At 50.3% G+C, this 24,535-nt stretch overlaps 1 protein-coding gene across 1 annotated transcript in view; it reads left to right on the top strand.

Moving 5' to 3' along the window:
- The window catches only part of DNAH10 (dynein axonemal heavy chain 10), a 1,963,751-nt gene that overhangs the window by 1,802,523 nt on the left and 136,693 nt on the right, over nt 1-24,535 (top strand). Inside the window, exon 72 of the mRNA XM_086942901.1 lies at nt 15,844-15,939. Coding sequence (XP_086799027.1) covers nt 15,844-15,939 — 96 coding nt within the window. The remainder of the gene's footprint in view (nt 1-15,843; nt 15,940-24,535) is intronic.

Here is a 24,535-nt window from a genome sequence, read left to right as displayed (position 1 = left end):
GATAGACAACAGATTGAAAAGAGAGTAGGGGGGCGATATTGAAAAGACGATTGCAGGATCAAAGGAGACATGCCTAATGAATGCACGGCTGAAACAATAGACCGGCACGGCAAGATGAGCCTCGAGCGGGGCCATCTGCCTTTACAGTATCATCCCCCTCATCATAAAGACACCCTCAAAGAAACACGTGTCTTCCGCAAGAGCTTGGGAATCCCAGGGTCATGAAGCGGACAGTGTCCGTTCGCTGGCTACTTGAGGGCAAGAGACAAAATGGATGCCGTATCTAAAATGGAACCGGTGGGTTCAGATGAAGAAACCCACGAATAGGACAAACGATTCAGGCCAGTGTAGCGAAAACGCATACACCCACTAAACTCGTCATTTGCGGTTCATAGATACCAAACTCGTCCATATTCGAACGAGTCGAAAACACCACTTATAATTGTCACGGAACCTCAACCTGCTCCAGACTGGGTCCCACCTTGGAAGGGTCCACTGACATCAGGGGTTCTGTCAGGCTAGGCCTGACTACCTCTGGGGCAGTTTCTTCACAAGGGGTCAGATCAGTACCCTGAGGAGGCTGATCCTTTCCTAAAGTCTGGTGGGAGAGAGATTTCTCTTCCTCCTCAATGCTCTCTGTTTGAGTGGAGTGATCCATAGTTTCAGGCTTCACAACACTATTATCTGTGTGAGTTTGGGCTGTGGCCATCACAACGCCACCAACCTTTTCAGGAAGGGACTCAGTTTGGGTATGGGCTGTTACCATCCCAGCCCTGCCAACCTGTTCAGGGAATGAATCTTGGATTGGGGATGTGGCCATCACAGCCCCACTAACCTTTCCATGGAGGTTTACCATTTTAAAATGGGGTTCTTGTTCTACCTCAGCCCAGGCTGAGATCTCTAAATCATTCCCCAGTAGACAATCTACAGGCAAGTTTGATGACACTGCCACTCTCTTGGGACCAATGACACCTCCCCAGCTGAGATTTACCACTGCTATGGGATGATCTCTCTGCACTCCATCAATGTTGGTCACCTGGTATGTGGCTCCAGGTAAAAGTTGCCTTGAGGGGACTAGGCTCTCAGTCACCATGGTGATGCTAGCCCCTGTGTCTCTATAGGCCTCAACTTTTAGACCATTGATGAGTGGCTCCTGTCTGTACTTGTCCATAGTGTTGGGACAAGCAGTGAAGTTGGCAAACCCCATGCCAGTTTCACAGACAAGAGTATCTGTGGTAGGGGACCTGGTTAGGCCAGAGTCCACCTGTGTTCCCCAAGTATACCCAACCACATTCTTGGGGGCACTCCCACCACCTGGGGGATTACTACTAGTAGTAACAGGAGGTGGTGGAGTTTTACTTGGAGGAATATGTTCCTTATTGTTGGCCTTGGGGCAACTGCTGTCAGTTTTCCAATGGCCTACCTGTTTGCAGGCATGGCAATAAGGTTTCGTTTGGGTATTGGAAGGATTCTGGGACCCACCCCCTTCTGAGGATTTTTGGGGCCCTGTGGTTTGATCTGAAGATGTATTCCCACCCTTCTCTTGAGGCTTGGTTGATTCTTTCTTTTGGTCACCACCCTGGTTCTTAGGCCTAATCCTGGTTCTGACCCATTTGTCTGCCCTCTTAGCCAATTGTTGTGGAGAGGTCAGATCAGAGTTTACCAGGTGCTGGTGTAGTAGCTGGTTCTGACAATTATTTAAGACTTGCTCTCTCATTATTAGATTATACAATCCTGTGTAGTCCGTAACTTTACTTCCCAGTAACCAGCCTTCCAAAGCCTTAGTGGCACAATCAACAAAGTCAGTCCAATCCTGAGACTGAGTTTTCTGGGTGTCTCTGAACATCAACCTGTACTGTTCAGTTGTTAGGCCAAACCCATCAACCAGTGTATTCTTCAGGACTTCGTAATTGGTAGCATCATCAGCTCTAGTAGTGAGGAGCTTATCTCTACCTTTACCTTCAAAGGAGAGCCACAATTTAGCTGCCCACTGACCCTGGGGTATCTGCTGTACAGTGCAGGCCCTCTCCAGAGCAGTCATCCATTTGTGGATGTCATCCCCTACTTTAAATGGGGGCACTATTTTACTCAGGTGTCTAGTATCAAAACTTCTGTCTTTATCTCTAGGGATAATGCTGCCACCAGTGGGTTCTACCCCACGCAATTTCTGCTCTCTGGCAAATGCAAGTCTTTCTTTGGCAAGGGCAAGTTCTTCCCACTCAATCCTCAGATTCACTTCCCTCATCTTTGCTTCATGTTTTCTTCTCTGAGGGGATGTCATCCCTCTCTGAGAAGAGGCCTGAGAGACATGGGTGTGAATAGATCTGTAGCGCCTCTGGAGCGAGACCTAACTCGTCTATTCCCAAGGTTAGGCCTGCTTGTGGATGGGTCTGGGGCTCCCCCAGTTCCATCCTCATGTAGGCTTAAGTTGGCCCTGGTAAGTCTACCAACTATGACTGGACCATTTTCTACCTCCTCATCAGAGGTGTCCCCATCTTCCCTACCTTCTACATCGTCTGTTTCAGGGAGGTTAGACTCAGGGTCAGCTTCTAAGGGGGGTATGCTTCCATCTGTAGGACCAGAGGGGCCTGGATTAGAAGCCCTTCTAGCATCATATGTCTCTAACAGACCTAACAGAAAAGGAAGGGTAGGGTTAGAACCCTATTTCAGTCTCCTGGAGGTACACAATTGTCTCAACTCCTGGAAGCTGAGTGCTGCATATCTGGAAAGGACCTGTGGAGGGTCACTAACCACAGGGGAAGCTACTGCGTTCTCTCCTGTGATAGACATGCTTTCTAGTGAGGTGTAAGTGGTGCACTTACCTACACTATGGGTTTTCCTACTGATCCCTTGCTAAGAGTTGTAGTCAGGGTGTGCTACTCCCTTTCTACTACAACAGCTGGTTCAGTAGAACCCAGAGTATTTCTAAGCTTGTTATAGGTACCTATGGTACCTTATGTGATCTTTCAAATGATATCTCAAGATTATATTTGGTAAAAACAACAGCAAGCTCAAATCCCAACCACTGCACACCGATGTGAGAAGTTGGCCTGATATATGATGCTCACTAATTTTAGTGATCACCCTGTATCAGTCCAAACAACCCTTATGGTGATTGGTTGTAAGTCAACCTTATAGACCAGCTATCCTAATGGTAGCATGGACAAAGCAGTCTTAGGCTAAATCTTTTGGCATGTGAAGCCAGCTGTTTTACCACATATAACCCCTTGAATACCAAGTGAAAGGACACCACACAGGTTGTTATGAAAATAAACAAGATATTTATTAACTAACACACACCTCTGGACTCTTTATGAGGTTAGAGGGCTAAGCACATGAAAATCTCTTAGGAAAAATACGTCTAAGTTGCACAAATTACAATGGTGCCCTAGGGGCACGACAAACCATATACTAAGTAAATGGTATAAGGAAATCGATAGAAGGAATGGAGCTGTCCAGAGGCTGTAGGATCGCTGGGACTACACTACCCTAACTGTAGGTAAGTAATAGAAGGCCCACGGAACGCGTTTGCAAAGTGTGAACTCACACCCGAGATGCGTAACAATGTCTATGGACAGTACAGTTCAAGAAAAAGGTGAGTACGGACAATCCTGACTGGTTAGGACTAAAACGACTGTGAATCTGTACACTAGGAGAGTCAATCTACCCTTGAGCACCGAAATGCTCTTGTTACCTCACCCACGGGCTGCGGGTGCATAGGTGAGAAGTCGTGTCGGGTTTCTGCGTTGAAGTCTATGGAGCCTGAAAGAAAAGATGCTGCAGGTGACCAGGAGGAAGATGTCCGGTGTGATCCAAGGGTGGATCAGGAATGCTGAAGACCTGAAAGCAGAGGGGACAATGTTCAAAGTCACTAACTAGTGACTGGAGAGGAACCAGGAAGGACCCAGATGCTGTCGTCACGATCAGGTGAAGAGTGGACGCTTGACTCTGCAACCACGTGGACCAGGAGGTGTCTTTGATGACCAGGATGGGGGCACGAGCTGCCCCAGACAGGATCTCGCTGTCGGCGGTGTTGGTTCCGGATTCGGCGTCAACATACCTTGGCAAAGGCAACCCACACGGTGAGTGGAAAAGGCGTCTGGTGCGGACCAGGAGGGTCCGGGGTACTTCTCTTTTGGAAGGAAGCAAGAGCCAGTCTGGAGCAACCAGACCAGCGGTGTACTTTTCAAGGATCGTCGTCTAGGAGGCCACTAGCCAGCCGGCAAGTGACCAGACAACGCGTCGAGCAGCAAACAGGCAGAAGGGCCCCACGCAGATCTCGTGGATGCTGGAGGGCTGGTCTTTGGTGCAGGAGCTGCTCGGGGCTGGGGCTTCTCAATCCCCAAAGCACTTTGTCGAGGTTACCTCAGAAGTCGTGCTGGAAGCGAAGTGCAGTTTCTCCAAGAAGCCCGGTCCCACAGTTCTCGTCGCACCCACGGATCTCAGCTGTGCTGCAGATGTGAGTTGAGGTCGGAGAGGTCTGGGAATCCGGGTCTCATCAGGCTCTGAAGTCTGGATCCTCGAGGGAAGACGACAAAGTGAAGCCGCTGGACGCTTGATGGTGCCTGCTGGTGCAGGGTGGACACTCCTTGCCCACAAGGGAGATTTCTTCAGTCTTCTTTGGAGCAGAACGTCGAAGTCCAGAGTTTCTTCTTGTAGAGGTTCAAGTCAGGATTAATCTAATTTGTAATGGGACCAGCTCCTACCTTTATTCTCCTAAAGGGGGCTGTACTGCGACTAGGTCCCTCCTGTGGGTGGGACCAGGAAGGGGGTGGTTACACACCCTATCCTTGGTCCGGCCTCGTGCCAGAGCTGGGGCTGGAGTGCCCCAGCAACTGGTTTGAACCGGTGTATGCACAGGGCACCTTGTGTGCCCCAGGCATGTCTCATTCCTTTCAGGCCTGTCCTACCCAATACACAAAATCCTGTCTAGGGTGGTGCTAGCACCTCCCAAGGCAGGAAACCCTTTGTCCAAGCCTCCCTGGCTGGAAGGAATCCCAGCAGCAGGAGGTCAGACTTGTGTCTGTGGTGGCAGCATCCATTTTGTGATGCTGAGGCTCGAGTTAACTTTAACCGGGGTTCACAGATACATACATGTTGTGTCCCTCTAAAAGGGTGGAATGCTACCCCCGCCGCAAGAGTTGGCGAAGGGGTAGTATTCCAATTCGTATGACACCTTACTCGACATGTTTTTTCTGATAGATATATCTGCCGTGTGGATTCCTCACCTTGTGAATATCACCCTTGCGCCAGCAACATTCGGAAATTCTTCTCGTCGCCTCGCGCTGACGTGGATAGGACGTCACAGAGACACGGCTCCGCTCGCGACTCCGCTGACGTCACCGACGCCTATAATAGGCCCACGCCGGCGTGATGACATCAGGTCCCTTTTTTCCGCGTCGTCGACGCTAACGGTTATCGGGAATCACTGTAGCCAACTGGTACTTTGTTGCCATTTTGTTGCAAATTTCTGCTTCTTTGTATCCTGTCTCTTCGACGATGTCATCCAAGAAGACCGGCTTCAAGCTCTGCAGGGAGTGCGGTAAAATGATGTCTATTACCGAGCCCCATGATGACTGCATCTGGTGTTTGAGTTCCGACCATGATGTGGAAGATTGTTCTTCATGTCGGAAGATGAACCCGAAGGGCCTGAGGGAGAGAGAAGCCAAACTCCTGGTTGCGAAGGTGAAGGCTGGGAAGGAGAAATCGTTGAGGTCTCGTTCTCGAAGGGCGAGGTCGAAGTCAAGGTGGAGGTCGAGATCTGGTTCTCCAGAGAGGTCGTCTTCGAAGTCGGCATCGGATCATGTTTCGAAGTCAAAGAAGAAACATAAGAAGAGGAGACATGAGTCCCGACGTCGGTCTGGTAAGGAGTCCGGCTCGAGGTCGAGGTCACCGAAGAAGGTACGTTCGAAGGTGGTTACTCTGGAAGTCTCTGAGCCGGAAGGTGAGGCCTCACCTTCGGAGTCGCATGGGCGGTCTCCCACTCCGGCTCCGAATCCTTCTCCGGCTCTGAATCCGTCTCCGGCGCCGTCCCCGGCCCGTGAAGAGGAAGAGGCTCGGGAGGATGTGGATTCTGCGCCTGTTGAAGAGCTGAATCCGATCCCTCCTCAGGACTGGCCTGATGGTTTTCAACCGCCCTTTCCTGCCCCAGGCCAGGACCCTTCAGCGTTTCTTAACGCTATGTATGGCGTCTTCTCAAGGGTGTGGTACCCCTCTGGTGCACCTTCGGGTCCCATGGGTCCTTTGGCTTTCAGCCTGGGAGTTCCTCACTCCTATCCTCCTGCTCCATTCATGCCTTACATGCCGGCTCTGACGCCGCATTGGCAATTTCCGGCTCTGCCGAAGTCGTCGACGCTGATTCCGGCTTCGCCCGCTCCAGATCGTCCTCGAGGGCATTCCTCTGTGCCATCGGATTCGATACCGGCGTCAGCCCTGAATCCGACGAAGCCGCAGGTGGATCCGGCAGAGAGGCGTAAGAAGGAGAGGTCCAGAAGGGAAGCTCAACGCCTTTTGGAAGAGCAAAGGTACCTGGATTCACATTCTGATGTTGAGGAAGGTGAATTGGAGGAGAGCTGTTTTGAGGAGTTGGCAGATTCAGGAAGTCTTGATTTCTCTCCAGAGTGGGAGTTGCCCTCCGGCTCTCGTGCTCCTTCTAAGGATATCCAACCTTACCATCTAGTTAAGAGGAAGGCTGCTAAACTTCTTCAGTTGACTTTGCCAACAGTGGAGTTTAAATCCAATATCCTCACTGAGGTCTTGCATTCTCCGAATTCTGTGGTTGAGCCTTTGCTTCCATGTAATGATGCCTTGACGGATCCTATTATGGAGGTGTGGAAGAAACCATTGTCGGCTCCTGCGGTTTCTAAGAGTGTTGCGAGAAGGTACAGGGCTGCTCCTGAGGACCCGGCTTTTCTGTCTTCTCATCCTTCGCCAGAGAGCCTGGTCATTCAGGCTGCCTGTTCTAAAAAGAGTCTTAGTGCCTCTCCTCAGGTTCCATGTGAAAAGGAAGCAAAGAAACAAGACCAGGTTGCAAAAAAGACCTTTTCATCGGCGAGCATGGCGTTGAAGTCAACTAATGCCACTTGTCTGATGGAAAGATATGTGCATGCCCTGATGGATTCTTTGCGTGTCCTGGTTCCAAAAATTCCTGATGCCAACCGGAAGGATTTTGAGGAAGTGATTTCTGATACTCAGGCGGCGGCTCGCCAGGGTATTCAAAGTGGTCTGGACACTGCCGACTCTGTGGCTCGTATCATGGGCACTGCTGTCGCCACTAGGAGGTCAGCCTGGTTGAAGTCCTCGGACTTTTCGGCTGATGTTCAAGCTACTTTGCTGGATCTTCCTTTTGATGGTTCTGGTCTCTTTGGGAAGAAAGCGGATGCAGCTCTTGAGAGATTCAAGGATTGCAGAGCGACAGCTAAGTCTTTAGGTCTCCAGATCAGAGGCACTTCTACCAACAGGAGGTTCAGGGGCTTTGGTCGCTCCTTTCGGAATTTCCGGCAAGGCCAACAGCAGCAGCAGCAAAATTCTATGTACAGATCATACAGGGGAAAGCAAAGAGCGCGTCCTCGTGGACGTCAGCCCTCTTCCTCCTCCACCTCTTCCAACCCCCCTGCCACAGAAAAGCAGCCCTAGATCCGCTATTCAGGATCATGTGGGTCCGGTTGGGGGTTGGCTTACCCATTTTCTACAGGATTGGGAATCGGTTACATCAGATCTTTGGGTTCTCAATCTTGTAGAAAATGGGTATGCCCTTCCCTTTCGGGAATTCCCTCCCGTTTACCCTCCTTGTCAAGGCTTTTGCACCGAGGAACATCTGTCTCTTCTGCAGGAGGAGGTGCTAACTCTGTTAAGAAAGGGTGCGATAGAGGTGGTCCCAGAGCAGGAAAGGGGTCAGGGATGCTACTCCCGGTATTTCCTGATCCCCAAAAAGGATGGCAGACTTCGTCCAATCCTGGATCTCAGGATCTTGAATCTCTATCTGAAGCAGGAGAAATTCAAGATGCTCACCCTTGTTCAGGTTCTTCAAGCGCTGACGGAAGGAGACTGGATGGTGTCGCTCGACTTGCAGGATGCGTATTTCCACATCCCTATCCTGAAGTCGCACAGGAAGTATCTCCGTTTTACGGTGGGATCGCAACACTACCAGTTTGCGGTCCTTCCGTTTGGTCTTACTACTGTGCCTCGAGTCTTCACCAAGGTGATGGCGGTGGTAGCAGCTCATCTCAGGAGGTCGGGGATACCTGTGTTCCCTTATTTGGACGACTGGCTGATCAAATCGGAGTCGTCAGAGAAGGTGCTCCATCATCTGCAAGTAACAACTCAGTTGTTGTTCAGGTTGGGTTTTTCGATAAATGTACCCAAGTCTCACCTGGTGCCCTCCCAGCGCAACCTGTTCATAGGTGCCGTACTGGACACTACTGTTTGTCGTGCTTTCCCGGATTCGCGACATTCAGGAAATTATTCCTTTATTTTTCAATGGAGCGGTCGTTCCAGTCCTGAAGGTCCTTCGCCTGCTCGGTCTGATGGCTTCTTGCATTCTGTTGGTCAACCATGCATGCTGGCACATGAGGGCACTCCAGTGGTGTCTCCGCAGGCAGTGGTATCAGCACAACGGAGATCTCAGGGAGTCAGTGAAGATCTCCAGAGAAACTGCAGCGGATCTGTCTTGGTGGAGCGTGGAAGGCAACCTGTCGCAAGGAATGCCTTTCCAACTACCTCCATCGGTGGCCACGGTAATAGCGGGTGCATCCACTCTAGGGTGGGGTGCTCATCAGGGGGGATCTGGAGGTCAAGGGTCTTTGGTCTCCAGAGGAAAGGTTGCTTCACATCAACCTTCTAGAGTTGCGGGCGATACGTTTGGCGCTCAAGGCCTTCCTCCCTTCCCTTCGCTGTCGGTCAATTCAAGTCCTGACGGACAATACGACCGCGATGTGGTACATCAACAAACAGGGAGGTGTGGGGTCGCAGTGTCTCTGCAGAGAGGCTCTGCGTCTCTGGTCCTGGACTCAGGACCACCAGATTTGTCTGATGGCAAATCATCTGGCCGGAGTTCTGAACGTGCGTGCAGACAGTCTCAGTCGGCAATTCTCTGCCGACCACGAGTGGAGGCTTCACCCGGAGGTGGTTCGTCACGTCTTTCGGACGTGGGGGACTCCTCGGGTGGACCTGTTTGCCACTCGCGAGAATGCTCACTGCCCGTCATTCTGCAGTCTCCAGTATCCGATGCAAGGAGCCTTGGGGGACGCGTTTCAGTTGAGTTGGGGAAATCAACTCCTTTACGTGTTTCCTCCCATACCTTTGATTCCTCTGGTTCTGAGGAAGATTCGCCAAGACCGGGCCCAAGTTATATTGGTCGCCCCGGATTGGCCAATAAGGGTGTGGTATACAGATCTACTCCACCTCGCCTCTCACCCGCCGCTCCGTCTCCCTCTCAGGGCAGACCTCCTCTCTCAGATGGAGGGACAGGTTCTACACCCCCACCTCCAGACATTGCACCTTCATGCCTGGAGATTGAACGGGGCAACCTGATTTCCTATTCTCTCACGCCTGACGTGGTGGATGTCATCTTGTCAGCCAGGCGTGACTCCACTAAGACTGTCTATTCATGTAGATGGTCAAGATTTGTCACTTGGTGTGGTGAGAATAAAATTGACCCTTTGAGAGCCCGTTTGTCTGATGTGCTCCGGTTTGCTCTTTCTTTGGCACAACAAGGGCTTGCTGTTGCCACGGTTAAGGGCTATCTTTCGGCACTGTCGGCTTTTATTTGTTTGCCTGACCAGCCCTCTCTTTTTAAGTCTCCTGTAGTTTTAAGGTTTTTGAAGGGTCTTGTAAACAAGTTCCCTCCTACTCCTTTTATTGTACCTCAGTGGGACTTGAACCTGTCTTGACCTTTCTGATGGGCTCTCCCTTTGAGCCTTTTCATAAATGTCCTATGAGGCTTTTAACCTTTAAGGCAGTTTTCCTCGTTGCAATAACCTCGGCAAGGAGGGTGAGTGAGCTTCAAGCTCTAAGTTCCAAGCCCCCGTTCCTGACCATTCATGCTGATCAGATGGTTCTAAGGACCAGGGCTGCTTTTCTTCCTAAGGTGGTGACTCCTTTCCACCTTGGTCAATCCATTACCCTCCCTACCTTTTATCCTCCCCCGCACCCTTCCAAGGAGGAGTAGAGGTTGCACCGTCTAGACCCCAAAAGGGCGGTGTCTTTTTATTTGGACAGAACTAAAGACTGTTGCTTGAATGACCAGCTCTTCATTGGCTTTGCTGGCTGCAAGAAGGGAAGAGCGGTCCATAATAGAACTTTATCAAGCTGGATTGTCCTCTGTATAAAGATCTGCTACTCTTTGGCCCGTAAGGAACCTCCAGAGGGTATAAGGGCTCATTCTACGAGAGCTAAGTCGTCAACCTCTGCATTGGCTAGAGGTGTTCCTGTAGAGGATATTTGTAGGGCAGCAACTTGGTCTTCCCTCCACACTTTCGCGAAGCATTACTGCTTGGATTCCGAGGTGAGGAGGGACGGCCACTTTGCGCGCTCTGTCCTTCAGGATTTCTTGGTTTAGAAGAGTGGACACCCTCCTCCGGGAGTGGGGACTGCTGTGGGACTCTATTTACAAGGTGAGGAATCCACACGGCAGATGTATCTATCAGAAGAACAAGTTACTTACCTTCGGTAACGCTTTTTCTGGTAGATACTATATCTGCCTGTGGATTCCTCACTGACCCACCCGCCTCCCCGTTGTCCACTCTTCTATACCAGAATTACTGTATTGTATTGTTTTTATATTGTATTGTTAAGGAGTTGTTTTATTTGCTTTCTTGCATTTGCTCCACACTATGTGTGTTTCTCCTTGGCAATTGTATATTGTGTATACTGTGTATATTTCTACTGTCATTGGTCCGTCCGTGTGCCTCAATGGCACTGAAAAAAGGGCGGAACTGATGTCATCACGCCGGCGTGGGCCTATTATAGGCGTCGGTGACGTCAGCGGAGTCGCGAGCGGATCCGTGTCTCTGTGACGTCCTATCCACGTCGGCGCAAGGCTACGAAAAGAATTTCCGAATGTTGCTGGCGCAAGGGGGATAATCACAAGGTGAGGAATCCACAGGCAGATATAGTATCTACCAGAAAAAGCGTTACCGAAGGTAAGTAACTTGTTCGATAATGCTATACCAAAGTTAGCAATAACCGCGAGGATTATAATGCACTTAAGAGTATATGGTATAGCGTTATCATGGAAACAGCTAAAGGGCTTGGTTCCGAAAGCTGTAGACAGGCTCAGCTCATGCTAGAGCACCATCTCACACAATTCCAAGCACTCTGCCTCCAGGATTGTTAAGGCCTGCCATAGGAGTGACTTATAGGAGGATATGTGTCCATTTTAGGTTTAGATATAGGTATACTATATCTAAAGCAAAGGGTGATTACACCACCTTGCCCCAGCTAATTGATCAGCCAGATGTGTCAGATTTGGATGGCCAGCCAGGGGTGGCATAATACATGCTGCAGCCCCTGGTAGGCCCTGAGTGCACCTATGCCCTGGGTACCTAAGGTACACGGTACAGGGGCTGATAAGGTGATCCAGTATCCAATTAGATATGTACCTAAGGTACATGGAGTCCATTTTAACAAAGAGAGCAGGAAGCCTGGGGTCCTGAATAGAAGGATCCCAGGCCAACTAAGTCGAAAACCAGCTAAACACTAGGCAAAAAGTTGGGGGTAACCATAGTCAGATATCCACCTTCCTACAAAGTCTCCTATTGTTAATCAATTCTTGAAAGGCATCATGCATACGTTCCCTCCTGTGCCCTTTGTGATGCCTCAGTGGGACTTGAACTTGGTTCTTACTTTTCTGATGTGCGCTCCCTTTGAGCCACTTCACAATTGTTCTCTCCGACTTCTCACTTTGAAGACTGCCTTCCTGGTAGCCATCACCTCTGCCAGGAGAGTGTGTGAGCTCCAGGCTCTATCCTGTAAACCTCCCTTCCTTTCAGTCCATCCGGACAAGGTTGTGTTGCGGACAAGGCCCTCTTTCCTGCCCAAGGTAGTCACGGCCTTCCACATCAGGCAATCCATCACCTTGCCCACCTTCTTTCCGCCTCTGCATCCCTCAAGAGAGGAAGAGAAGCTCCACCATCTGGACCCAAAACGTGCGCTCTCGTTCTATCTGGACCGCACACGCCAGTTCCGGGTGGATTACCAACTCTTTGTTGGTTACGTGGATGCTAAGAAGGGTAAAGCGGTGCACAAGCGGACCATCTCGCGGTGGATCATCTTGTGTATACAGGCTTGTTACTCCTTGGCTAAGAAGGAACCCCCTGCTGCGCTGAGGGCTCATTTCACTCGGGCCACAGTGACTACAACTGCCTTGGGCCGAGGAGTGCCCTTGCAGGACATTTGCCAGGCTGCTGCGAACCGATATCTAGGGTTAAGGTCATCCCCTTTCAGGGCCTTAGTTTCAAGGCACCAGTGTTGGTTTTTAGCATAGCTCTGCGTTTCTGGCACGGAAAAGCTGTGTCTAAGAACTGACGTCAGCACGCGGAGGCGGCGTCTAAGTACTCCAACGACATCATCACGGCACCGACGACGGACGCGGAGCCGCAGACCACTCCTACCGACGCGCAAGGGTACTGCTACGCAAAAATTTCCGGATCCAGTCTGACGCCTGGGGATATTCTAAGATAAGGAATCTATCACTAACTAATGTCTCTTACAGATATATCTTTACACAAGTAGTAACTTGTGCATTTGAAATATTCTGAGGGTTTCAGGCAGAGGCCAACAAAATGACCAGTCACGGTCCAGTTTCCACTGGTCGGCTTGGCAATTCGGGGAAAAGGACTCTTGAAGCTTGTTGTATTCATGAAGACAAGCAAGAGGTCAGCCAACTGCCCATTGAAGTTTACTTCTTCGTCCTCGCTTCAGAAGGGAGTAAGTCCATCCTTCAGGGCTCCTCTCAGATCACAGACAGCAGGTTTAGTCCTCTTTTGATGTACCGCAGATCTAGTAGGTGTTCTGAGAAGGCTATCTGAAGATGTCCCATTTACGGTAGGTACTAACTAGTGGATGGGTGTGACTCCTTGGCACTCCTTAATCCATGGCGTAAAAGTTTCCCAGCCTTGGCCTACCTACTTTTTCAGTAGTTCTCCAATATTGAATCCATCATAGATTCACATGCTTGAATCTTCTTGTCGTCGTGGTAGTAGTTTCACGGCAATAATAAGCTGTTTCTAGATCTTGGACTACCTACCTTTTTAGTAGTTCTGTTCCTGCTCGACAGCAAATAAGCCCACAATTCGATGTGTCAGGGCAATTCCAAGATGGCCAAAATCTTCAGCCATACTAAACTTTGGCTCTAAGAGCTGGCGTGTATGTATGGGATTGTACTATAGAAATTACTAGTGTACTCCCAGATCTAACACTAAAATTCACTTTCACGCAGACCTTGGACCCAAAAAACAAATTTGTTAGGGTTTGAGGGAGAAGAAGGAGACCTTGAGCTGTGGTTAGGGTCGGATCACAGAACAGGGAAGCGAACTTTACACACGATCCCTTATCCCTCTAAAGGAACGCCTCGCACGTAGCCTGACGCTTGGCTTACTGACTTGTTCCTTGACCACGCCCCCTTCCACTTCCGTGTTGTTCCAGTCCCGCCGAAGCAAGCTCCTGTGGCGTCTTCCAGAGTCCCTACCGCTGCCCTGGTTCCTGACCCCGCTCCCCTTGGTGTCGGTTCCTTCCTGTGGTGTAGAGGTATTTATTGTGTGGCAGCTTCTCCCCCTTGGCTGCATTCCCCCCTCCCTTATTTGTTACGTGCCGCCTTGCTGTACCATTCATTAGAACTGCGTCTTCTATCCTGGGCTCACAGCTTTTTTATACTTGATATTTAACATTTATGTTGTTCCCCTGTGAGGGAGTCGCTGTTCCGTTCTACATTCCCCCGCGGAGCCGGACGGCACACCTCGGCGAGTGTGTCTCTGCTCCGCCCTGTTGTGGCTGTCAGGGCCGGGCGGAACACCTCGGATCCCGTTCCTGTCTGCATGGGAGTCGCTGTTCCGCTCTACACTCCCCCGTGGAGCCGGACGGCACACCTTCGTGAGCGTGTATCTGCTCCGCCACGCATATCCTAAGCTGGCCGGTCGGAACACCTCAGCCCCCTATACCTTCTTGTTAAGATTTCTTTACCCTTCCCCCACAGTGTCTACTGTATGAATGGTGACTGAGTGAGTGTTTAGATCTCTCCATTTAGACCTCTGGATATCCTACCGTTATCCTACCCGCATTCCAGCCATTGACTAGGAGGTTCTTGAATTCTTAAACGCCCTCCGCTTCAAGGAATTATTCAAAACGAGCACTGGTGAGTGTGAGGTGACAATAATCACAGCTCAATGTTTAGAGTGTTTTATAACCTTGCATAGGAATTAAGGGTGCTTATTGTTCTTTCCTTCTAGCATCTACGTTCTCTGGCTGCCATTCTACACAACCTTAATCCTCATCCTATGGGGAGAGTGGTGGACACTCCTTGGTTTTATTCCCCCATACTTTTAGAGAGCAGCATCTTGGAGCGAGTTTCAAGGTTCTCCTTTAAGTGCTGCTTTTTGGATGTTGGGGGATTCATCTTCGCTCCTGTGGATCTGGCAACTGTTCCTGACAAAATTAAGATAGAGAAAGCATGGCCCTTTAGCAGCTAGACAGGGAATGCACACGATTTGTGTTCTGGGCATGTTTGATCCCTTTTGAGGGCGCAAACGTGTTACATGTGCCTCAGAGAGGCCTTTCAGGCTGGATAAACACTGTGGTATCAACACGAACGGCAGTAGCCACACCCCAGATATTCAGCTTTGCTCAAAGGAGTCATCCCTGCTCAATTAGATCAACATGTCAATCACAGTGGTCAAATGAGTAGCTCCTGGAAGGAATTTCACACCTAATTACCTTCAAGCACTGGATCGACTGTAGAGCTAATGTAAATCATCTTCCAGGAGCTCCAGGTAGGAAAAGGGCAACTAACTAAAAGTTATTTTTCCTAAATATGTGTTAAAAATCCAACTTCACCATTGAATTGGGCTTTTCATAAATATTGAAAAGAGTTGTTGGATTATTTTATTTTTCCAGCTGGTCCAAAACCTGAGATACAGAAATAATTATTTTAATGTGTACTTTGGTTTTCAAGTTGCACTGCAGGTTTTACATTTCAGCAGTCAGGCTATAATGGTAGGCCTGAAGCCATATTTTGTAGTACCACTTGGTGGATGCCACAATGCGTCCACCGTTGGCATTTGACTTCTAGGTCTTGTGTGATTTCGTACACACATACTCGGGACTTCGAATCAAGACAAAAATGTTTCAATAAAGAATATGCGGATTTAACCATGAATAAAGTGGGAGCACACCCACTTAATCCTGGTTAACAGCAGTAAAGTGCACAGAGCTCTAAAACCAGCAAAATAGATAGGGCAAATGTTGGGGGGACATCACACAGAAGATGGTCATTTTCTACATTCCCCTAACATACAGTTATGCTGGTGAGCTAACCAAATATTAATGCTGATAGGTTAAGCCAGGGTACAGTGGGTTTGAAGAGAAAGAGCAAAATGTCACCTCATTTGATTACAGATATTTTTCAAATTGTTTAACATATATTGCAATGAAGACAGAAACCTTTAATGATGATAAGAATTGGCTTTTCTTTTTCAGATTTTTTTTTAATTAATTAAAATTGAGTTATCAAACCTAATCATCTCTAAAGAAAAAGACTAAAATGTTTCACATCTTTTTGTGGGTGGCATATGTGCAATTTTGATGTTTATGCAAATACGGTGATTTGTTACGTTTTATTGTCCATAACAGGTGTGCATGGAAATTTTGAATACATATCTGACAAAAGCCTATACGCAGCACGACCCAAGAATGCCTTGGGGCAGCCTTAAGTATCTTATTGGAGAGGTAAACTCTTAACTTCTAATTCCTATAAATCGATTAATATTGATTAAAAAAATTAACTGAACATTTAAATGTTAAATATCATAATGCAGTTTCTTTCTTTTTGCAGTGATGAAAGTGCAGAAATACCTTTAATATATATAGTTTACCTGTACTGCAAAGAGCAGAAAGTTTGTTATTAAACAGTTTTGTGTACTGTTAAGAAAATTTACTTGGAAATAAGGCATGCACAAGTGATTTCCTTTAGCAGTATTGTACATTTTAGATGCAATATGCAATATATTCCTCTTATAAATGTAAGCAGAATACACGCTTTAGACAATTCAAGTTAGGCCACGTAGAAAACTCCCTTTACATCAATAAAGCAATACTGCCAACAAATGTGGAAATTGATTAGTGTTGAAAGGAATGAAAGACAGAGGCAGAGCTGATAAAAAGTAGTCTTTATTCCGTCACCCACTCTCCAGGACTGACTGAGGAATGGCAACATTCTAAGGTAAGGTCCCTTGGAACATCCCATTAGGGGAGGGGGAAACAGAGAGGAACATACCAAAGGGGTGGAGGAAAACATGGGGAAGGAAGATTACAACAATTACCTTTTTGTGGTATTTGTTCTTGAAAAGATCTAGTGTTGCAGATAAGTAACTTTTTCTTTTTTGCAATTTCTCCACAACACTGCAAATGCCCAGAACCCATCACCATTGCCAGAAGTGCTGTGTATATTGCACTGTACCTCACTTGGGTCAGAGTGGATAATCTGAGGTAAAGTTGAGGGAATCTTAGTTTTTAGCGTATTTAGTCTATGATGAAAATGTGTTACTGTATCTCACTGTTGCTGTCAAGGTGCATTTCAAGTTTAAATTCAAGTTTTTGCAACTCTGGTCATGATGCCCACTTTCACATGGTCCAATAGGAAAACGTCCTGAACAATCATAGTGCCAGGGTTAGGTTTAGGTACTCTTAAGACTCACCCATATTTTAAAGCCATAAAATGGGTTCATGGTGTTAAAAATGTCTCTTCTGCCTGGAGTATTTGACAGAATTTTCAATTGACTTTACGTTTTATTAATTTTGACAAACAATGGTGTTTATGGGTTTCAGCCCATTTAAAGTACGATGCTTATTTGATTGTAAATATGGGCGAGTGCTATACGGCTGACCCACCATAAAGCTGACCAAAGAGAGCAATTGTGTATTTCTCCCCAAACATCTTGATCTTGTAAATGTAGTGACAAACACCATATGAGCGACTATGTGAGAAAAATGGCATGCTGTATTCAGAAATAGTCCTTTTAATTCATATAGTGACAAATACCGTACCAAGACATACCTGAAACACATCTCTATCTCAGGAAGCATTTCCTAAAGTTGCTCTACTTAGCCTGACCATTTGCCTCTAAATGGGTTTGCTTCCCTGTTTGCATGTATGCCTGTCAGTCCTCCCTTTCTAGCTATCTCTGGTATCCATGTCAGAATTTAACTAGCTTGGAATTCATAGTGAAGATATTGGCATACCTATCTGTTACCTTGGTGCATGGTGAGACAGTGCTGTAGCATATTCATGGTATGAGTAAGGTAAGGTAAGATTATTTGATGCACAGTAGTGTGAATAACAGTCTTGGAGGGGGAGATGAAAGCTTAGAATACACTTATCCTAAACGTTAATCATATGACAACTAGTACTCCACGTGTAAACCCTCCTCGCATGGGCCCAGTGTGTGTAGCAATGTAGGCTATTACCCTCTTAAAGTAGAGCGTGCTGTGATGTATTCATCTATCTGAAAGAGACAGGTTAGTGATAGATTCCTTACCTTAGAATATCCCCAGGCATCAGACTAGATCCGAAAACGTTTGCGTAGCAATACCCCTGCGCGTCGGTAGGCGTCGTCTGCGGCTCCGCGTCCGTCGTCGGCGTCGTTAGCGCCGGAATGATGTCTTCGGAGTACTTAGACGCCGCCCATGCGCGCTGACGTCAGTTCTTCTTTTTTCCGCGCCAGCTAGCGCAGATCCGGAGAAGCTCTACCCCCAGTCACTTTTTGACTGAACTTTTGATCTTTTTGATCACTCTTTTTCTATCGAGTCTTCGACTCTATCGGTGCCGGTAGGGATGCCCGGGTTCAAGCCCTGCTCGAAGTGCGACCGACTGATGTCGGTCACGGACCCCCATTGCCGGTGCCTGAAGTGGTTAGGCCTCGACCATGACGATCGAACCTGCCCTGACTGCCGGGCCCAGACGTCGAAGGCTAGGCGGGAGTGGTCCCGCAAGCGACTCCAGCTGAGGCAGTCGGCCCCGCGCCGCTCCAGGTCCCTGTCCCGGTCCCACGGGAGGTCGAGGGACAGGTCGCCAAACGGCCCCGACCGGAGGTCCTAGCGGGTTGGGTGCTTCGGCTCCGACGCCGCCGGGTGCTTCGGCCCGACGCCGCCGGCGACTTCGGTCTCGGCGCTGCAGGACCTCACCGGATCCGCTTCCGGATCCGGGTCGTCGCCGGTCGACCTCACGACCTCACCGGCGCCGGCCCCACGGGTGTCGCCCCCGGCGCCCGTTGTTGACGCCGTCCCCAATGCCTCCTTCGGTCCAACTCTGGCGCCGGAACGGCGCCGCTAGGTGCCGCATCCGACGGCCTTTGGAGATTTTTATTTCCACGAGGAGGCCCCGTCTACTGATCCTGTTTTGCAGGGTACGGGTGACGAGGAGGAGGATTGGGAGGGGTCTGAGGACCCTCTGGCACTAGATTGCTAGTCTCAACAGGACTGGACATATGACCTTGGGGAGGCCAGTGGTCTTGGCACTTCGCCAGACACTGGATTTAGCTCCCCTCCGACTGTGGCTTCGGAGGCGGGCTCTACATATAGTTTAGTGTTGACAAAGGCAGCTAAGGCCTTAAACCTTAAGCTCCCCGTCGCGGCCGTGAGGACTAACCTCCTCACTGAGGTCCTCAAACCGCAGTCAAGCTCCACTGAGCCTCTGCTGCCGTTCAATGAGGCCTTGTGTGACGATCTTGTGGGAACTTGGTCCAAGCCCGCCACAGGTCAGCCTGTGGATAGGAACGTGGCCAGACGCTACCGCCCGGCCCCGGGCGACCCATGCTTTTTGTCCACCCACCCCACCCCCGAGAGTCTGGTTATCCAGGCCTCCAACTCCCAGACCGCATTCCCGTCGGCCCCGACCGACAGGTAATCCAAGAGATACGAACAGTTCGGGAAGAAGGTGTTCTCGTCTGTTAGCTTAGGGCTGCGGTCTGTGAATACCGCCTGTCTCTTGGGCCGCTACACCCACACTCTGTGGGACACGGTTGCGGAGGTGCTGCCGCAATGCCCGGAGGAGGTCCAGGCTAAACTCGCCCAAACCCTTGCGGAGGGCCGAGATGCAGCACGCTTTTCTATCCGGTGTGGACTGGACACAACGGACTCACTGGGCAGGGTGATGGCAATGACGGTGGCGGTTCGACGCCACACCTGGTTGCGGTCCGCCAACTTCTCGCTGATGTCCAGGCCACACTCCTGGACATGCCGTTTGATGTCCGTCGCCTCTTCGGCGACAAGGCAGACCATGCGCTGGAACGTTTTAAGGACTCCAGGGCTTGGGTCTCACGGCCCCATGCCTTTCGCTCCTTTCGTGGCCACGAAGGGGCGCCCCCCACGTACTGCCAGCCAAGCGCCGCAAAATGTTCAATAGCGCGGTGGTGGACGTGGAAACCGCCGTGGCGGCGGTTGGGGACAACGGCGAGGCCAGTCTACACCTCCGGCAGCAGCACCCGCCTCCAAACCTTTCTAGTCCGAGTTTTCAGGCCCATGTGACGCCTGTGGGAGGCATGGTTCGCCATCACCTCTCCCACTGGCGCACAGTCACTTCGGACAGGTGGGTGCTGCAGATCGTCCGAAGGGGCTACTCCCTCCCCTTCGAGGCGACCCCTCCATCCATGCCACCGCAATGCCACCGCGTGTCGGGGATCACTTCCAACTTCTGCAAGAGGAAGTCACGGCTCTCTAGGCCAAGGGGGCCATCGAGCGCGTTCCTGGGCCAGAGGTAGGGTGTGGATGTTACTCTTACTACTTCCTGGTACCCAAGAAGGGCAAAGGGGGCCTACGCCCTATCTTGGACCTGCGGAACGTCAACGGCTTCCTCCGAAAGGAGAAGTTCAAAATGCTGACTTTGGCTCAGGTCCTAGCTGCCCTGGACCCGGAAGACTAGATGGTAGCGTTGGACTTGCATGACGCTTATTTTCACATCCCCGTCCTGCCGGCCCACTGGCGTTACCTGCGGTTCACGGTAGGCCAAGAGCACTTTCAGTTTGCCGTGCTCCCCTTCGGCCTTACAAGCGCCCCACGGGTGTTCACGAAAGTGATGGCGGTGATCGCAGCTCATCTGCGCAGGTTAGGGGTTTCAGTCTTCCCCTACCTAGACGACTGGTTGTTTAAGGCGGGCTCGCCCCAGACAGTCGTCAGCCACCTCCAGACTACGGCCGACCTCCTGCATTTGCTGGGGTTCTCCATCAATGTGCCGAAGTCGCACCTGTGTCCCTCTCAGAAGCTCCTCTTCATCGGAGCGGTTCTCGACTCGGCGCAGTTTCGGGCTTACCCTCCCGAACAGCGGGGTCGGGATATACAGGCTATGATTCCAATCTTCCAACCATTATCCCGAGTCTCGGTCAGGTTGACGCTGCGGCTTCTGGGGCTGATGGCCTCCTGCATCCTTCTGGTGCATCACGCCCGGTGGCGGATGCGGGCTCTGCAGTGGGACCTGAAGTTTCAGTGGGCCCAGCATCAGGGCAACCTGTCCGATCATGTCTTGATCTTGGAGGGCACTGCGAGACAACTGCAGTGGTGGCTCATGGACCGCGATTGGATCAGTGGCAGATCCCTCTCCCTGCCCCACCCGGAGCACGTGGTTGTGACGGACACGACCCTCCAGGGCTGGGGAGGCCACTTGGGAGAGGCGGAAGTACGAGGCCTCTGGTCTCCGGCGGAGTCCTGGCTCCATATCAACCTTTTGGAGCTGCGGGCGATTCGTCTAGCACTGAAGGCATACCTCCACTCTGTCCGAGGGAGTGTAGTGCAAGTGTTCACCGACAACACCGCCGCCATGTGGTACTGCAACAAATAGGGCGGGGTGGGGTCGTGGACCCTTTGCCAGGAGGCTCTGCGCCTCGGTCAGTGGCTGGAACATCAGGGTGTGACCCTGGTGGTTCAACACCTGGCAGGCTCTCTGAATGCCAGGGCGGACGAACTCAGCCGCCGGTGCATGATGGATCACGAATGGCGTCTGAACTCGGACGTGGCGCAAGGTCTCTTTCAGCAATGGGGAGAGCCTTGGTTAGATCTATTCGCCACAGAAGAGAACGCGCAATGTCATCAATTCTGCGCGTTGGAATTTCCAAGGCGGCACTCGCTCGGAGACGCTTTTCGTCGCGAGTGGAGATGCGGTCTATTGTACGCCTTTCCGCCTATACCACTTCTGCCCAGAGTGCTGAAGAAGATCAGGCGCGACCGGGCCCAAGTCATCCTTGTGGCTCCGGACTGGGCTCGAAGGTACTGGTATCCCGAGCTACTCAGCATGTCAGTCGGTCCCCCGATCCGCCTGCCCCTTCAGGAGGACCTTCTGTCGCAGCAGCAGGGGACGGTCCTCCACCCGAACCTGTCCAGTCTCCACCTCCATGCTTGGAGATTGAGCGGCGGCAGTTGAGGCCATTTGACTTGCCTCCTGAAGTCTGTGATGTAATTCTGGCAGCCAGGCGTCCCTCCACAAAGTCGGTATACGCCTGTCGGTGGAACAGATTTGTGGCATGGTGCACAGCAAAGGCTGTGGATCCTCTTTCTGCCCCTCTTTCCGAGGTTCTTCTGTTTCTTCTCTCTCTTGCCCAGCAGGGCTCTGCTCTGGGCACTATCAAGGGCTACCTTTCGGCCCTTTCAGCCTTTCTAAGGCTTCCTGATCAGCCTTCTTTGTTCAAGTCCCCAATTGTAACGAGATTCTTGAAGGGCATCACACACATGTATCCACCTGTTCCGTTTGTGATGCCTCAGTGGGACTTGAACCTGGTTCTAACCTTTTTGATGTGTGCTCCCTTTGAGCCCCTTCATTCTTATCCTCTCCGTCTCCTGACTTTGAAGGCGGCTTTCCTGGTTGCCATCACCTCTGCCAGGAGAGTGAGTGAGCTCCAGGCTCTTTCTGTCCAACCTCCTTTCCTGTCCATTCATCCTGACAAGGTGGTTCTCAGGACTAGACCTTCTTTCCTGCCCAAAGTAGTTTCTGCTTTTCACATCGGGCAGTCCATCACCCTCCCCTCCTTCTTCCCGCCTCCGCATCCTTCAAAGGATGAAGAGCGGCTCCATCGTCTGGACCCAAAACGTGCGCTTTCGTTTTATGTGGATCGCACACGACAGTTCCGGGTGGATGACCAACTGTTTGTTGGCTACGTGGGTGCGAAGAAGGGACGGGCGGTACATAAACGGACCATCTCTCGGTGGGTCGTTCTGTGCATCAAAGCGTGCTACTCTTTGGCTCGGAAGGAGCCTCCTGTTGGGCTGAGGGCCCATTCCACTCGGGCCACGGCGGCTACTACTGCCCTGGGCCGGGGAGTCCCCTTGCAGGACATTTGCCAGGCGGCTACGTGGGCCTCGCTGCACACTTTTGCGAGGCACTACTGCCTGGACGGTCAAGTCCGGAGGGATGGCTTCTTTGGCCGTTCTGTCCTCCAGGACTTTCTGGTGTAGGAATGTATTGGTTCGCAGACCCACCACCGGGGTTGGTATTGCTGGGGTATCTATTCTAAGGTAAGGAATCTAATACTAACGTGTTTCTTTCAGATGAACAAGTTACTTACCTTCGGTAACGATATATCTGTAAGAAACATTAGTTAGTATTAGATTCCTTACTGAACCCACCCATCCTCCCCGTTCTGCGAACTGATACCTAGGGTTAAGGACATCCCTTTCAGGGCCCTAGTTTCAAAATGGCACCAGTGTTGGTTCTCACACGGCTCTGCGTGTTCTGGCGCGGAAAAGTTGTGTACAAAGAACTGACGTCAGCACGCGGAGGCGGCGTCTATATACTTCAGCGACGTCATCACGACGCCGACGACGGACGCGGAGCCGCAGGGGACGCCTGCAGACGACGCCTACCGACGCGCAGGGGTACTGCTACGCAAAAGTTTCCGGATCCAGACTGACGCCTGGGGATATTCTAAGGTAAGGAATCTAATACTAACTAATGTTTCTTACAGATATATCGTTACCGAAGGTAAGTAACTTGTTCGTTAGGGCTTTGATGGATGTCCATTAGGAGACGCTAGAAGAAGGGGTAGGTCAAAAAGAGGACCAAGCTTGGAGCTGCTGCTGTGCTATTTTTCACTGAAAAATAGGTTAATTACATTGGACTTGTGTGCTGAATGTGTAAAATGAGAGTCAAGCAGGTGGTTGATGCAGTGCTTGATTGTTTTGAAGAGTCTAGCATTTATCCAGTATTGGGGTATCTTTCATAGAGTCACATGCTTGAATCATTCCCCGTCGTCGAGATAGGAGTCCCGCAGTGACATAATCAAGCAGAAAATTAACTAATGCCATAGACTAACTTTCCATTGCGAATTCTGAGCCTTTGAGCTGGATTTAGTGGAGCAGCCTCTTTACCTACTTGGCTTAATGGAATATAGGTTTCTCAGTTTGAATTGCCGCTCTTTGGCGAAACACCATGCTGAGGTGTTTGATTTAACGGACGAGTCCCCTGACGCCCTTTTCCTAACGGAAACATGGCTTACCCAGGACTCAGTGGCGAAGCCTTGGTTAACCCTTCCACAAGGTTATGTGCTAAAAACCATTAATAGAGAGGGGTAGAGGGGGTGGTATCGTAGTGGTGGTTAAGGAAGCCTATACTTTTAGCTTGTGCAAGGAGAAGATTGCGGGCTGTGAAAGTGCTCTTTTTAAAATCAGTCTCAGTTGTAACTTTACAATGTCTGGCCTTTTAATTTATAGACCCCCTGGGCCCTCTGGTCTGTTAAGAGAAGGTCTATTGAGTAAAGTTGGACAATTGGCCAGTAAGGATGCAAACTTTACCATTTTGGGAATCTCAATCTTCATCTTGAGAATGGGGGGAAAGCTGAGATCACCAGTTTTTTGGCAGACTTAGAGGCCTTCCAGCTGCCGCAACACGTATTTGAGGGTACACATGTGGCTGGCCACCTGTTAGACCCAATTTTTTCAAACTTCTGTTCTTTAAAAATGTTTCCGCCGGTTCCGCAGGCTTGGACGGATCATTCATTGGTTACATTCGCTCTGCTGTTGCAGTGTAAAGTGGATGCGATCTGCCCAGCCCAAGTGCCTAAACAGCCTTGGCACAAGTTGGACTTTGATTTGTTATCTATCTGGCTTGCTGAGCACGGACCTCAACTACCCCCAGATATAGAGGGGGCGAATTTGTGCTTCCAAGAATGGTTGATGGCCGGTCTGGATAGCTGTATTCCGGCCAAACAGGGTGGAAAGGGATGTGGGCCATCTAACCCTTGGTTTAACGATTCGCTAACTGTGGCAAAGAAGAGCTGCAAGCAGCTTGAGCGTGCTTGGCGCCGCTCTTATGAGGCTTCTGCAAAATTAGAAAATCAGGCCGCTG

Source organism: Lissotriton vulgaris, chromosome 11 (genome assembly GCF_964263255.1).
Source record: "Lissotriton vulgaris chromosome 11, aLisVul1.2, whole genome shotgun sequence".
NCBI lineage: Eukaryota > Metazoa > Chordata > Amphibia > Caudata > Salamandridae > Lissotriton > Lissotriton vulgaris.
The sequence above is the reverse complement of the archived record's forward strand: the minus strand, read 5'-3'. Positions and strand labels throughout refer to the sequence as shown.